The sequence below is a fragment of the Mesocricetus auratus genome, unplaced genomic scaffold (assembly GCF_017639785.1).
Source record: "Mesocricetus auratus isolate SY011 unplaced genomic scaffold, BCM_Maur_2.0 Super-Scaffold_100003, whole genome shotgun sequence".
NCBI classification, from domain to species: Eukaryota; Metazoa; Chordata; class Mammalia; order Rodentia; family Cricetidae; genus Mesocricetus; species Mesocricetus auratus.
Window position 1 is genome coordinate 89,290,968 of NW_024429188.1, and position 14,500 is coordinate 89,305,467.

The window sequence follows — 14,500 nt, forward strand, 5'->3', positions numbered from 1 at the left end:
TATGCCTGACCCTAACAATCTCTGCTATCAGGTGGGGCTCACATACACTTTTCTCCCCATCTTACATGAAGCTTGCACTTGTTTGGAGTGCCCCCTTGTGGTTAGAGGAAGAAGGGCATTGCAGGGGCCTCGCTTTCCCTGTGCTTCCTTTGGATCTAGCGTCCAGTGCAGTGTTGTTACTGAGAGTCTACTGCCACCCAGCTGTGATCAGCTTCCTGGCGCAGCCACTTAAGGCAGGTCAGGGTATTCATCCACCCTCTCTGTGAAGAGGGAGAACATACTGACTCCAAGGTTGTGGGAACACCATCCCTGTGGTGGTTTGAATGTGAATGGACCCCATAGGCTCATATATTTTAATGCTTAGATATCAGGGAGTGGTATTATTTGAGAAGAATTAGAAGGAGTGGGAGATATGGCCTTGTTGGAGGGAGCATGTCATGGGGTAAGGACCCATGCCAGGGCCATCGGGATGTAGTTCTCAGCTACTGCTCCATGTCTGCATGCCTCCATGCTCCCCACTATGTTGATAATGGACTATACCTCTGAAACTGTAAGCAAGATCCCAGTAAAATGTTTCCTTTAATAAGAGCTGCTTTGGTAATAGCGTCTCTTCATGGCAATAGAACAGTGACCAAAACAATCCCTCTTTGTTCAGCTTGGGAGAGTATGGTCACTATGTTGATATCAGGTTGGAGCTCACATTCTAGTCTGCTTTCTGCATTCCATTGAATGAGTTTTTGCTATTTTCTGTAATGAAGAAAAGAGGATGCACAAAGCAATTGCTTATTGAATTCTGCATTTATTGCTATTTATATAAAGAGACAATGTCACTGCCAATTTGGGTGGCCAGCATGTGGCCTATAGCAGAAAACCTCATCCCAAAGAGGCTCCTGAAGGACAACGACATTCTTGGTTTCTGTCAGAATCTTCAGGTTTGAAAAGTGGTTCTGTTTACTGGGAATGATGCTTTTTCTAAGTAATGCCTTCTGATGTTTCCTAAGTTTGGCTCTCCGATTGTTAAACCAAACCTGAAACCAGAGCAATAAAAACATTGGTTTAGCATAGTAAGTAGTTGGTATTTATGATGGAAAACACATCATGCAACTACACATGTTACTGAGATTCTCTCCTTGACAGAAGAATCTAGTTAATAATTACTTATATCCTTTGCAAAAATGCAAGCACTACTCAAGGTCAACAGCGTGCCTATATTGTGTGGCATGTTTCCATCTTATTACCACCATAGTGTAACAGCAAAAACAAATCAACGGTTTCATTTCTGTGGCTGGGATAAAATACCCTGACAAAAAGCAACCTATGGAAGGGTTTATTTGACTCACAGTTCCAGGTTGCATCCGGTCATTGGGGGGGGGGGGAGTGAAAGAGAAACTTAAAGCTTCATGTCCACAATTAAGATCACAGAGACAATAAAATACATAGACCCTATCTCGCTTGCTACAGGTCATCTAGCTTTCTTTACTCTTTTATTTATTTATTTATTTTTATTTTTTTATTTTTAAATTTAAATTTAAGTTAGAAACAAAGTTGCTTCACATGTCAATTCCAGGTCCCTCTCCGATTCCCTCCCCTCCTCCCGTGCCCTCCCACCAACCCCCCAATATCCCCTCATTTCCCCAGGGAGGGTGAGGCCCTCCATGGGGGTGTCCATAGTCTGTCATTTCATCCAGGGCAGGGCCTAGACCCTCCCCCAAGAGTTCAGGGTGAGAGTGCACCTCTCATTGTTGGATGGGAGTCCAAAGTCCATGTGTATACCCGGGATAAATACTGATCTACTGCCCAAGGCTCAATAGATTACCTAGGCCTCCTCACTGACACCCACATTCAGGGGGGTCTTGATCAGTCCCATGCAGGATTCCCAGACATCAGCCTGGGATTCAAGAGCTAACCCTTGTCAGGTCAGCTGTTTCTGGGGGTTAAACCAGCCCAGTCTCAATCCCTTTGGTCATCAGTCCTCTCTCTCTGTCACTGGATTTGTTGAGCTCAGCTCAGTGCTTAGCCGTGGGAGTCGGCCTCTTCTTCCATCAGCCACTGAATGAAGTTTCTGTTTCCCAAACTCTCTGGCCATGGGATTGTAGGCTGGCACTCCCCAGATCTATGTCTAAAATCCATAAATGAGAGAGTGCATGCCATGTTTCTTTTTTTGTGACTGTGTTACCTCACTCAGGATGGTTTCTTCTAGTGTCATCCATTTGCCTGCAAATCTCAGGATTCCGTTCCTTTTTCTGCTGAATAGAACTCCATTGTGTAAATGTACCACATTTTCTCTATCCACTATTCAGTTGAGGGGCATCTAGGTTGCTTCCAAGTTCTGGCTATTACAAATAATGCTGCTATGAACATAGTGGAACAGACATCCTTGTTGTATGAATGGGCATCTTTTGGATATATGCCTAAGAGTGGAGTTGCTGGGTCTTGTGGTAGGTTTATTCCGATTTTTCTGAGGAATCTCCATACTGATTTCCAAAGTGGCTGAACCAGTTGGCACTCCCACCAGCAATGGAGGAGTATTCCCCTTTCACCACATCCTCTCCAGCATAAATTGTCCTTGGTGTTTTTGATTTTAGCCATTCTGACAGGAGTGAGATGGTATCTCAGAGTTGTTTTGATGTGCATTTCCCAGATGGCTAAGGATGTTGAGCACTTTCTCAAGTGCCTCTCAGCCATTTTAGACTCCTCTATTGAAAATTCTCTATTTAGTTCTGCAGCCCACTTTTTAATTGGATCCTTTGGTGTTTTGGAGACTTGCTTCTTGAGTTCTTTGTAAATTTTGGAGATCAGCCCTCTGTCAGATGTGGGGTTGGTAAATTTTTTTCCCATTCTGTGGGCTGCCTTTTTGTCTTGCTGACTGTGTCCTTTGCCTTACAGAAGCTTTTCAGTTTCAGGACGTCCCATTTATTAATTGCTGATCTCACTGTCTGTGCTACTGGTGTTATGTTCAGGAAGCTGTCTCCTGTACCAGTTCATTCAAGGTTACCACCCACTTTCTATTCTAAGAGGTTCAGTGTGGCTGGATTTATGTTGATGTCTTAGATCCATTTGGACTAAATTTTGTGCATGGCGATAAACATGGATCAATCCGCATTCTTCTACATGCCAGCCTCCAGTTATGCCAGCACCATTTGTTGAAGATGCTTTCTTTATTCCATTGTATATTTTTAGCTTCTTTGTTAAAGATCAGATGTTCATATATGTGTGGGTTACTATCAGGGTGTTCAATTCGATTCCATTGGTCTACCTGTCTATTTTTGTGCCAATACCAAGCTGTTTTCAGGACTATAGCTCCATAATAGAGCTTGAGGTCAGGGATGGTGATGCCTCCTGACGTTGCCTTGTTGAACAGGGGTTGTTTTGGCTATCCTGGGTCTTTTGTTTTTCCATACAAAATTGATTATTGTTCTTTCAAGGTCTGTGAAGAATTGTGCTGGGATTTTAATGGGGATTGCCTCAAATCTGTAGATTGCTTTTGGCAGGATTGCCATTTTTACTACATTGATCCTACCTATCCAAGAGCATGGGAGATCTTTCTATTTTCTGAGGGCTTCTTTAATTTCTATCTTTAAAAATTCAAAGTTCTTGCGATACAGGTCTTTCACTTGTTTGGTTAGCGTTACCCCAAGGTATTTTATGTTGTTTGTGGCAATTGTAAAGGGTGATGTTTCTCTGATTTCTCTTTCAGCCCTTTTATCATCTGTATATAGTAGGGCTACTGATTTTCTTGAGTTTATCTTGTAGCCTGGCACTTTGCTGAAGGTGTTAATCAGCTGTAAGACTTCCCTGGTAAAGTTCTTTTGGTCATTTGTGTAAACTATCATATCGTCTGCAAACAGTGAAAGTTTGACTTCTTCCTTTCCAATTTGTATCCCCTTGATCTCCTTTTGTTGTCGTATGGCCCTGGCTGGAACTTCAAGTACAATATTGAAAAGGTATGGAAAGAGTGGACAGCCTTGTCTTGTTCCTGATTTTAGAGGAATTGCGTTGAGTTCCTGTCCATTTAGTTTGATGTTGGCTGTTGGTTTGCTGTATATAGCTTTTATTATGTTTAGGTATGTTTCTGTTATCCCGGATCTCTCCAAGACCTTTATCATGAAGGGGTGTTAGATTTTGTCAAAGGCTTTTTCAGCATCTAGTGATATGATCATGTGATTTTTGTTTTTCAGCTTGTTTATATGGTGGATTACATTGATGGATTTTCGTATGTTGAACCATCACTGCATCCCTGGGATGAAACCTACTTGATTTTGGTGAATGATTGTTTTGATGTGTTCTTGGATCCGATTTGCCAGTATTTTATTGAGTATTTTTGCATCAATGTTCATGAGGGAAATTGGTCTGAAGTTCTCTTTCTTAGTTGTGTCTTTGTGTGGCTTGGGGATCAAGGTTACTGAAGCCTTGTAGAAAGAGATTGGCAAAGACCCTTCTGATTCTGTTGCATGGAATACTTTGAGAAGAATTGGTATAAACTGTTCTTTGAATTTCTGGTAGAATGCTGCACTGAGGCCATCTGGACCTGGACTTTTTTTGGTTGGGAGATTTTGATGACTGCTTCTATTTCCATAGGGGTTATAGGTCTATTTAAATTGCTTATCTGTTTTTGATTTAATTTTCAAATTTTGTGGAGTCCAGGTTTTCACAGTATGGCCTGATGATTCTCTGAATTTCCTCAGAGTCCGTTGTTATGTCCCCCTTTTCATTTCTGATTTTGATAATTTGCATGTTTACACTCTGCTGTTTGGTAAGTTTGGACAAAGGTTTGTCTATCTTGTTGATTTTTCTCAAAGAACCAACTCTTCCTTGCATTGATGCTTTGTATTGTTTTCCTAGTTTCTACTTTATTGATTTCAGCCCTCAATTTGATTATTTCCTGGTGTCTACTCCTCCTGGGGGAGTTTGCTTCTTTGTGTTCTAGAGGTTTCAGCTGTGCTGTTAATTCTCTAGTATAACTATTTTCCAGTATCTTCATGTGGGCACTTAGTGCTATGTACTTCTCCCGTAGCACTGCTTTCAAAGTGTCCCATAGGTTTGGGTATGTTGCGTCTTCATTCTCAGTGAATTCTAGGAAGACTTTAATTTCTTTTTTATTTCTTCTTTGACACAGGAATGGTGCAGTTGTGCGTTATTCAAATTCCATGAGTTTGTAGGTTTTCTGCAATTTGTGTTGTTGTTGAATTCTAATTTTAAAGCATGGTGGTCTGATAAGATGCATGGAGTTATTCCAATTTTTTTGTAGCTGGTGAGGTTGGATATGTTGCCAAGTATGTGGCTGATTTTTGAGAAGGTTCCATGTGGTGGTGAGAAGAAGGTATATTCTTTTTTATGTGGATGAAATGTTCTATAGATGTCTGTTAATCCCAGTTGGGTCATTACTTCTGTTAGACCCTTTGCTTCTTTGTTGAGTTTCTGTTTGGTATTCCTGTATAGTGGTGAGAGTGGTGTGTTGAAATCTCCCACTAGATGTAGTTTAAGTTTTAGTAATGTTTCTTTTACGAATGTGGATGCCTTAGTATTTGGGGCATAGATGTTCAGGATACACACTTCATCTTGGTGGACTTTGCCTGTGATGAGTATGTAATGACCTCCTTCATCTCTTTTGATTGATTTTATTTTAAAGTCTAATTTGTTAGATATTAGGATTGCTACCCCCTGCTTGTTTCTTGGGTCCATTTGATTGGAAATTATTTCCCAACCTTTAACTCTCAAGTAATGTCTGTCTTTGAGGGTGAGGTGTGTTTCTTGTATGCAGCAGAAGGAAGGGTTCTGTCTTCGAATCCATTCTGCTAGCCTGTGTCTTTTTATGGTTGATTAAGGCCATTAACGTTGAGGGATATTAATGACCATTGATTTCTCATTCTTATTTGATTTACAATAGTTTTTGGTGGTAGAATTATGTGTGGAATTTCACCCCTTTGTTCTTTTGGCTGTTGGTAGAGAGAGATTCTCTAATGCCTATGTTTTTTCTGGTTGTAGTTAACTTCCTTGTGTTGGAGTTTTCCTTCCAAAACTTTCTGTAGGGCTGTGTTAGTGGATACGTATTGCTTGAATCTCGTTTTGTCATGGAAGATCTTGTTTTCTCCATCTATAGTGATTGAGAGCTTTGTCGGATATAGTAGTCTGGGCTGGCATCCATGGTCTCTTAGTTTTGGTAGAATATATATCCAGGACCTTCTGGCTTTTAGAATTTCCATAGAGAATTCAGGTGTAATTCTCATAGGTTTGCCTTTATATGTTACTTGGCCTTTTTCCTTAGCTGCTCTTAATATTCTTTCTTTATTCTATATATTTGGGGTCTTGATTATTATGTGGCGAGTAGTCCTTTTTTGTGTTTTTACTATTCTTTGGTAAGAGGACTTCCTTTTGTGGTCCACTCTATTTGGTGTTCTGTAAGCTTCTTGTACCTTCATTGGCATGTCTGTCTTCAGGTTGGGAAAGTTTTCTTCTATGGTTTTGTTGAATATGTTTTCTGCCCCTTTGAGGTGGTTTTCTTCACCTTCTTCTATACCTATTATTCTTAGGTTTGGTCTTTTCATGGTGTCCCATATTTCCTGGATGTTTTGTGTTAAGGATTTGTTGGACTTAAGATTTTCTTTGGTTGATGAATCCATTTCTCCTAGTGTATCTTCAACACCTGAGATTGTCTTTTCCATCTCTTGTATTCTGTTGGTAATGCTTGTATTGGTAGTACCTGACCATTTGTCCAGCTTTTCTATTTCCAGCGTTTCTTTAGATTGGGTTTTTTTATTGTCTCCATTTCAGTTTTCAACCCTTGCACTGTTTGAATTGTTTCTTGCAATTTTCGGTTTATCTTTTTGTCCATTTGTTGCACTTTATGAATTTTTGGTTTGTTTTTTCTTCCACAGAGCTTCTCATCCCAGCAGGGGCCCAAAACTCCAGATCCCAGGTCTTCTCTTGCAAAAAGGAGACCAGGGGACCAGCTGTTCCGGTGGAACCAGGTAAAACAGGCCCTGTATCCTGGCCTGTGTTCTAGTGCCTGGGGATTGCCTGAGAAGTGCACAGAGCTTCCAATCCTGGCAGGAGCCAAGCACCTCAGATTCCAGGTCTTCTCTTCCACCAACAAGACCAGGAAACCAGCAGATCCAGGTAAGCAAGGCCCAGCATCCTAGGCATGCCTTCTGGTCACTGGGAAGGGTCACAGAGCTTCCCATCCCGGCAGGAGCACCCTAGATCCCAAGTCTTCTCTTCCAGCAAAGGGACCAGAGGACCAGGTGGGAGGCTAAGCAGATTCCTGGTCTTCTTCTCCACCCACGAGACCAGAACAAGGACGAGGAATAGAAGAACTTCCAGATTATTGGACTTGCTAGCACCCACCGAAAGGGAACTCTGGTCCCCTAACCACCAGACCAGTGAGGGGCTCTTTCTGCACCCACTAGAGGAAGAGATGGGAAAGAGACAATACAAAAACACACTCAGCAACAGAAAAACAAATATGACACTGCCAGATTCTAGAGACTCCACACCAGCAAAATTTCAACATTCCAATGCAAATGAAGCAGAAGAGAATGAGCTTAAAAACACCTTCATGAAAATGACAGAGGCCCTATAAGAGGATATAGGAAAATTCCCCAAAGAAATGGATGGAAAAACAAACCAAAAAATGCAAGAAATGGACGAAAAACCAAACCAAAAATGCAAGAAATGGAAGAAAAAAAAAACCAAAAAATGCAAGAAATGGAAGAAAAAGCAAAGGCCTGGACAACCTATGGGGCTCTGAGCTGTGGATCAGTGTCTATCCCTGGTATACAATCTGTCTTCATGTGCCTATAGCACAAAGAGAGATGCTCTCTCAGCCTGGACTCTTAGGGGAGTGCCTTGACCCTACCAAGAGTAAAATGATAGACTCTAGACATCCCCTATGTGGAAGGATTTGGCAATAGGGTGGGAGGGAGGGTGGAAGGGGAGTGCGGGAGGAGGGGAGGGAGAGGGAACTGGGATTGACATGTAAAACAAGCTATTTAAAATTAAAATAAAAAAAAAGAGAAAAAAAATGCTTTCTTTACTCTTTTGCAATCTAGTGCCACAAACCAGGGAATGGTGTTGCCCCCAGTGGGGTGGGTCTTTTTAGAGTAATTAACAATCAAGACAATCCCCACAGACATCCCACAGGCTAACTCAATCTATGTAATTCCTCACAAAGACTCTCTTTCCAGACAATGGTCACAATCCACTCTTTGTCAACTTGACACACAAACACATTACTTTAGCCATAATATTCCATCCCTTGTCCCCAAAGTCTCATGTTAATATAATAATGCAAAATACAGTACAACTTTAAAAGTTCACAGTTTTAAAAATTCCAATGCTTTAAAGTCCAAGCATCATAACTGTGAGCTCCTGTGAAATTTAAAAAAACAACAAGTTACCTACTTAAACATTCTCATTCTAAAAGGAAGAATTGGGGCACAGCAAACAAACAATCATATGTAAGTAAAACAAAATACAAATCCTGTAGCTAAATGTTCAACATCTGGGTCACACACTATTCTGGGCTCCAAGGTACATGGACAATCCCAGCTTTCCAGATCTATGTAGTACCCTCTTAAAACACCATTGTCATATTGATTATTAATTCTGTTACATGCCCATTAACATAAAACATAACTAATATATGTGCATATATATATCCTCACTAGCTATATATAAAGTAAACACAATTACTTTTGCATAAAATTGTTTTGCTTTCCTTTTTCAATTAGAATATTACGTTTTTTTCAGTAATGGGAGAGAAACACTAGATGGAGTTCCCCCTCATATACCTTTCCCAATTTGTACCCCCAAATACCCCTTAGTTCAAATCTCATTTGCTACTTTAAAACAGGTAAGAAAATCAGCAACTTCATAATGTTTAGAATGAGATTGTTTATGTCTTGAAGCAGGTTTGAAGTGGAGTGTCTAGCTCTATGTCTTGATAGATGGACTGACCTTCACAGTGCATTCTTCCACATTGAGAAGCTCTGCAAGCTCTTTCCTGTGGAAAGAAAAGCATTAAGCTTTAGTATTTGACATTAGAGGTAAAATTAAGCATATTTTGTATGTTCTGTATCATGCTTAAAACTTAAAAATTTTTTTATCTTATGTGTGTGTGCATGCATGTCTCTGCACTACTTGTAAGCCTGGTGCCCATGGAGGCCAGAAGAGGGCATCAGATTCCCTGGAACTGGAGTAAAAGATGGTTAAGAGCCCCAGTGTGGTTGCTAGAAATTGAACTTAGGTCCTTTGGAAGAGCAGCCAGTGCTCTTAACTCCTGAGTCATCTCTCCAGTTGGTTCTGTGCATGTTTTTGTTTGTTCTTGAGACAGGGTTTCTCTGTGTAATAGCCCTAGCTGTCCTGGAACTCACTCTGTAGACCAAGCTGGCCTTGAACTCACAGAGATCCACCTGGCTCTACTTCTTGAGTGCTGGGATTAAAGTAATGTACTACCACTGCCCGGCAGGTTCTGTGCATGCTTTAAAGTTTGCTATATCCATCTCCCCAAGTAAACATTTTTTGTAATTCTTTGAAAGAGTATAGAAAATTAAGAATAATTAATCTCTACAATCTGAAAAAATGGGCAATGCTCTCATTAGCAGCAACAATGTATAAATCTAAATCTGTAATATGTAACCTACACATTTTTGATGGTACTGAGGATTGAACATAAGGTCTTGGTTATGTTAGGTAGGGTCTGTATCCCCATCCCTTTGTATATTCTATTTTGAGACTGTGACTCATTAAGTTCCATAGACAAAACTTAGACTTTTTCTCCAGCCAAACTGACCTGGAACTTGCACCCTCCTGCTTCAGCTTCCATGCATCTGAAAGATTAGAGAGCTGAACCACTAGTGATATGAATTTTCTACAGGTATGCTGTGCTATGGGATAACCATTTTGTATGCTGTGACTACATTTTATTCTCTGGTTAATAAAATAGCTGATTTGGTCTATGGCAAGGCAGAATAGAACCAGTTAGGAAAGCCAAGCAGAGATACAGGAGAAGAAGGGTGGAGTCTGGGTAGACTTGATTCAGCTGCCCAAGGGACAAGATGTCAGAGAATGGGAAAGCAACAGACCACATGGCAATGTATAGATTAATAGAAATGGGTTAAATGAAGTTGTAAGAACTAGTTAATAATAAGCCTGAGCAATAGGCCAAAGAGTTTATAATTAATATTAAATTTCTGAATGATTATTTTTAAAAGTGGTTATGGGCCTGGGTGGGACTGAAAAGCTTCCATTTACAATGCTGTATCACTGCAGATGCATGAAAGTATTTCATTCTTGCAAATACGATTTTGATGAAATATTACATACAAATGCAGGGTCTTGATACAGGCAATACATATAAAATACATAAAATTGGAAATTATTAGCAAACTTAGAAACTTCTGTGTATAAAATAATCAAAATAAAATGGTAACTCAATCAGACAAAATATTTACAAATGAGCAAATAACTGTCAAAACACATATTTTAAAACAGGAAAAAGACTTAATGAGATTGGACTGGCAACGTGGTTCAGTGGGAAAAGGCACTTGTACAAAACGTATCTACCTGAGGTCTATCCTCAGGACTCACAAGGTAGATAGAAAATACTGACTTGCATAAATTGTCCTCTGAACTTCATCTATGCACCAAGTGATATCTATGCCCTGCTCCCCAATAACTAAAGACTTAAGGAGACATTTAACCCAGGAACATAGGTTACAATAGCCTTAAGCACAAGAAAAGTTGCTCAAAGTCACTCACAAGTAAAAAAAAGTGCAAAAAAGTCCAGTGCTCTTGCCTCCCATCCAGAGGGGTGGCTATTAAACAACATCAGAAAATAACAAGCCTTAGTGAGGCCCCGGAAACACTGGAGACCCCTTACTCTCTGAAATGTAACATCAAATTTTACACCTATGAAGGAGGACAGGTGGTTCTTTTAAACTATGGCCATAGAATTATTGAACCCAACAATTCTGATTCTAGGTATATACTCCAAAAGATTGGAAACCCAATGTTAAAGGGAGATTTTTCGGGCTAGGAAGATGGCTCAGTTGCTGCCAAGTCTAACTACCTGAGTTTGATCCCCACAATGCATATTGTGGGAGCGACTCTGGCTCTCTCAATTTGTTCTCTGACCTCCATTCACAAAGCCCACATATATACATCTACACAAAACAAATAATTCATTTATTCTAATTATGCATATCAACCCATCCAGATCTCCTTCCACAGACAGCAATAAAACACTCACATCTAGGAATATGTGCCTTGGGAACATTATTTAGCCTTGGGGACTCAGAAAGTCTGCCACATGCACGAACACAATAATGAACCTTGAGGAAATTAGGCTAAGTGAAACATAATAGTCAAAAGAGGACAGGTTATTATGGGTCAAACATCTCTTTAAGTCTTCCCTTATGTGACGTGCTCACATAACTCAGATACAGAGGATGAAAGTTTAGAATAGGTAGTTGAAGATCAGGGGAGGAAGTGGTAGTTATTTAAAGGGGGCACAGAATTTCAGTTTGGCAACCCAAGGAGGTTTCTGCTTTCCCAAAACACCTTGAAAATACTTCATGATGCCGAATTCTGAATTACAAACATTGTTTAGATCAAAAGTGTTATGTTTTTGTATTTTAGGACAATTCTACAGTTAAAGCAAACAAAGTAAGTGATCGGGGATTGTTTTCTAAGCTTGGTTTACAGAAAACCACAAGAAAACTTTGATTTTGGTCCCCACAAGATATCCTGCCCGTCCACTCCCACCTCAACAGGAAATGAAGGTCCTGCCCTGTTGGGATCAGTAGGAAAGAAAGCAATACCAGTGGGGCACAACTGAAAACTCAGTTGCTGCACCGGCTGGGGCAGGAGGACCAACAGTTTAAAACCTGCCTGGACTAGAGTATGGTTAAGGCCAACGTAGGCAGCGTAAGTTCTGTCCCACGGGAATAGGGGTTTTAAAAGTTAGTAGCTCAGTGGTACAGAGCTTGTCTGTGACTTTAGGTTTGGTCTTTGGGATACAGTTAAAACAATGGAAAGGCCAGGAAAGAGGAACAGGGCCTAAAGCCCTCGAAGATAGAGTGGCTGTTATGGAAGCCACATGCATACCTTTGGAGTGCATCGGGGTAATGAGTTTCTTCGAAAACTCTGTCTAGTTCAACTGTTTGTTCAGGAGTGAGCTTGTTTTGCTTTCGGCAACACGTGGTTGGCTTCCGAAAAACCGGCTCACGCCTTCCACGTGCAGGTTCACGGGACTTCCCACGGATGCTGTTTTTCACTTCACGGATGTAGTTGTGGTCAGTCACAGCATTGAAGTGGCCCAGCTCCTCCAGGATTCCCGCAACTTCTTCAGAACGGCTAGCATTTGATTTTGCAGCTCCCCCTTGCTGCGGTTCAGTCGTTACTTCTTCTTCATAGAAGCCTATACCGTAATAGTCACGACTGAAATAGTATTTCGTACATGCCATGGTGCAATCTCTACAGAAGGTGCAAAAGCGTGGAATCTCCACAGGCTTCACGCCTCAGAATGTGGCAGGCAGCCGTTTCGAATTCTCTAGGCAGTGAGGCGTTCTAGAAAGTTCCACGACAGAGCGCTTCGTCTCTACGACGCCCATTGGCTGTCAGCTAACAGCTGTGGGTGGGGCTTGCCTTGGCAGGAAAAGAGTGAGGCGTGGCAAAAATGGTGCCTTTTAGGACACATTGAACCACGTCAGTCGAAGCTTGGCCCCTAGATCTGACATCGAGGGTGGAAAGCTTGACTAGAAAGCATACTTGTTGCTGAGTCCTGCTGGCCTCATGACCTTGAGAAATCTAACTTTAATGAAAATTAAAGTATTTCATTTTTATTTTAGAGAGTTGCATACACATCTGCACACACACTTGTGCCACTGCACGTATGTGGAGGTCAGAGGGCAATTTGTATGTGTCACTTCTCTCCTTCTACCATGTGGGTCCCAGGGATTAAACTCAGGTCATCAGGCTTGGCCACAGAATTTTATCCACACAGCTTTCTCACTGGCCCAACATTTCTGCTTTTAAGAATCTTCTTCAGAGTCTCTATGTAATGTCTTGCCTAGTTGTGATCACAACCCAAAATGTAGACACTGCATGGAGCCCAGTTTTCAAAATTGAGAGATCATTAAAACAACTCTAATACTACCTCTGTCACTTTGTGTCTTTGTCTTTGTCTTTGTCTCTGTCTCTGTCTCTGTCTCTGTCTTTCTTCTGTTCTTGGTGCTGGGTTGGAATCCAGTAACTAGCACATACACAGCAAACTCTCTACCATTTACCCACACTCCCAACTCCCACAAATCCCTAAATATAGAACCCTTTCGCTCATGTTAAAGAAACACACATAATACAGAAACTTATGTCCAGTTGATTTCAAAGACATCACTCATCTCTTAGAAACAGCTTAATGGTAGAGAACACTTCCCTGGCATGACTGAAAGAGCTTGTGTTTCAAATCTAATACTGCAAAAAGTATAACTGTATGTACAACTACTTTTGTTGTTCTGGGTAGAAAATCCTAGCCCCGAGCCTCTCCTGCCATGGTGGCAGATAGGCCTACTGCTGATCCCCACCCATCCTTCTGCTTCTCCAGATCCACCCCTGCCCCCATTCTCATCCCCAGCTCTGTAGCAGGAAACCTACCTGGCCTCCCTTTCCTCTCTGACCCCATCTCCAACAGATCACAAAGATGCTCTCCTTCAACCTTCCGTTCTCCCAACTCATCCCAAGAACCCAGCCTCCAACACCATCAGGCATACCGTCGAAATACACCAGCTGAGCAGGACAGGGAAACAGGTCCCAAGGAAATTTCCTACCAGGCCACACATAATCACTACACTCTCTCTCCTAAAATCCAGAGAGGAAAAAAAAACCTAAGGAAAAATACACCCACCCAACTAAGACAAAACCATTTATCAGCACCTAGAACTATAATCACCCCAATCCCAGATGCCTAGACACCAGTGTACAAACAATCAAAACAGTCAGGACAATATGCTCCCATTGGAACCCAGCAATCCTACCCCAGCAGGCCCTGAATATTCCAACATAGTGGAAGCCTAGTGTTAATAGTTTCTTGGCTATTACAGGCATTTTCTTCACTAGTATTTGGTTCCTGTAACCTGGAGAGCCATAGTTTGAGCACATAGTACAGTGCAGCAGAGTACACCAAAATGAAGAGCCTCCCACCTGACTACAGGCTAGTTTCCAGTGTATGTTATAGCACTTCCTCTTGTGTTTTATTTTCCAGATGTTTAGAAGATATTCATTGCACAAAACGGACTCTTTTATAGAAGTAATATGTGTAAGTCATATAATTATGTATGTCTGATGTTCATGCCCCATTCTCTATGCAGGCTTTGTGACCTCAAGCTAGGCCTGGGAGTATGTGGTGACAGTGTGGCATGACAGGGTCCTGAGGCACCAGGCTAAGCTGGTGACAAAATGAGTTACCCAAGTTAGTTCAGGCAATGTGAAGATGGTGTGTGAGGGT

At 41.3% G+C, this 14,500-nt stretch overlaps 1 protein-coding gene across 1 annotated transcript; it reads right to left on the reverse strand.

The window, feature by feature from the left end:
- Positions 1–790: 790 nt before the first annotated feature.
- On the reverse strand, positions 791–12,541 carry LOC110343401 (rhox homeobox family member 1-like). Its single transcript, XM_021234724.2, has 3 exons — positions 12,106–12,541; positions 8,956–9,001; positions 791–1,028 (listed from the first exon to the last, which is right to left on the reverse strand). Exons 1-3 carry the CDS (start codon positions 12,462–12,464, stop codon positions 828–830), a joined length of 606 nt encoding a protein of 201 aa, XP_021090383.1. The 5' UTR covers positions 12,465–12,541; the 3' UTR covers positions 791–827.
- Positions 12,542–14,500: the final 1,959 nt, after the last annotated feature.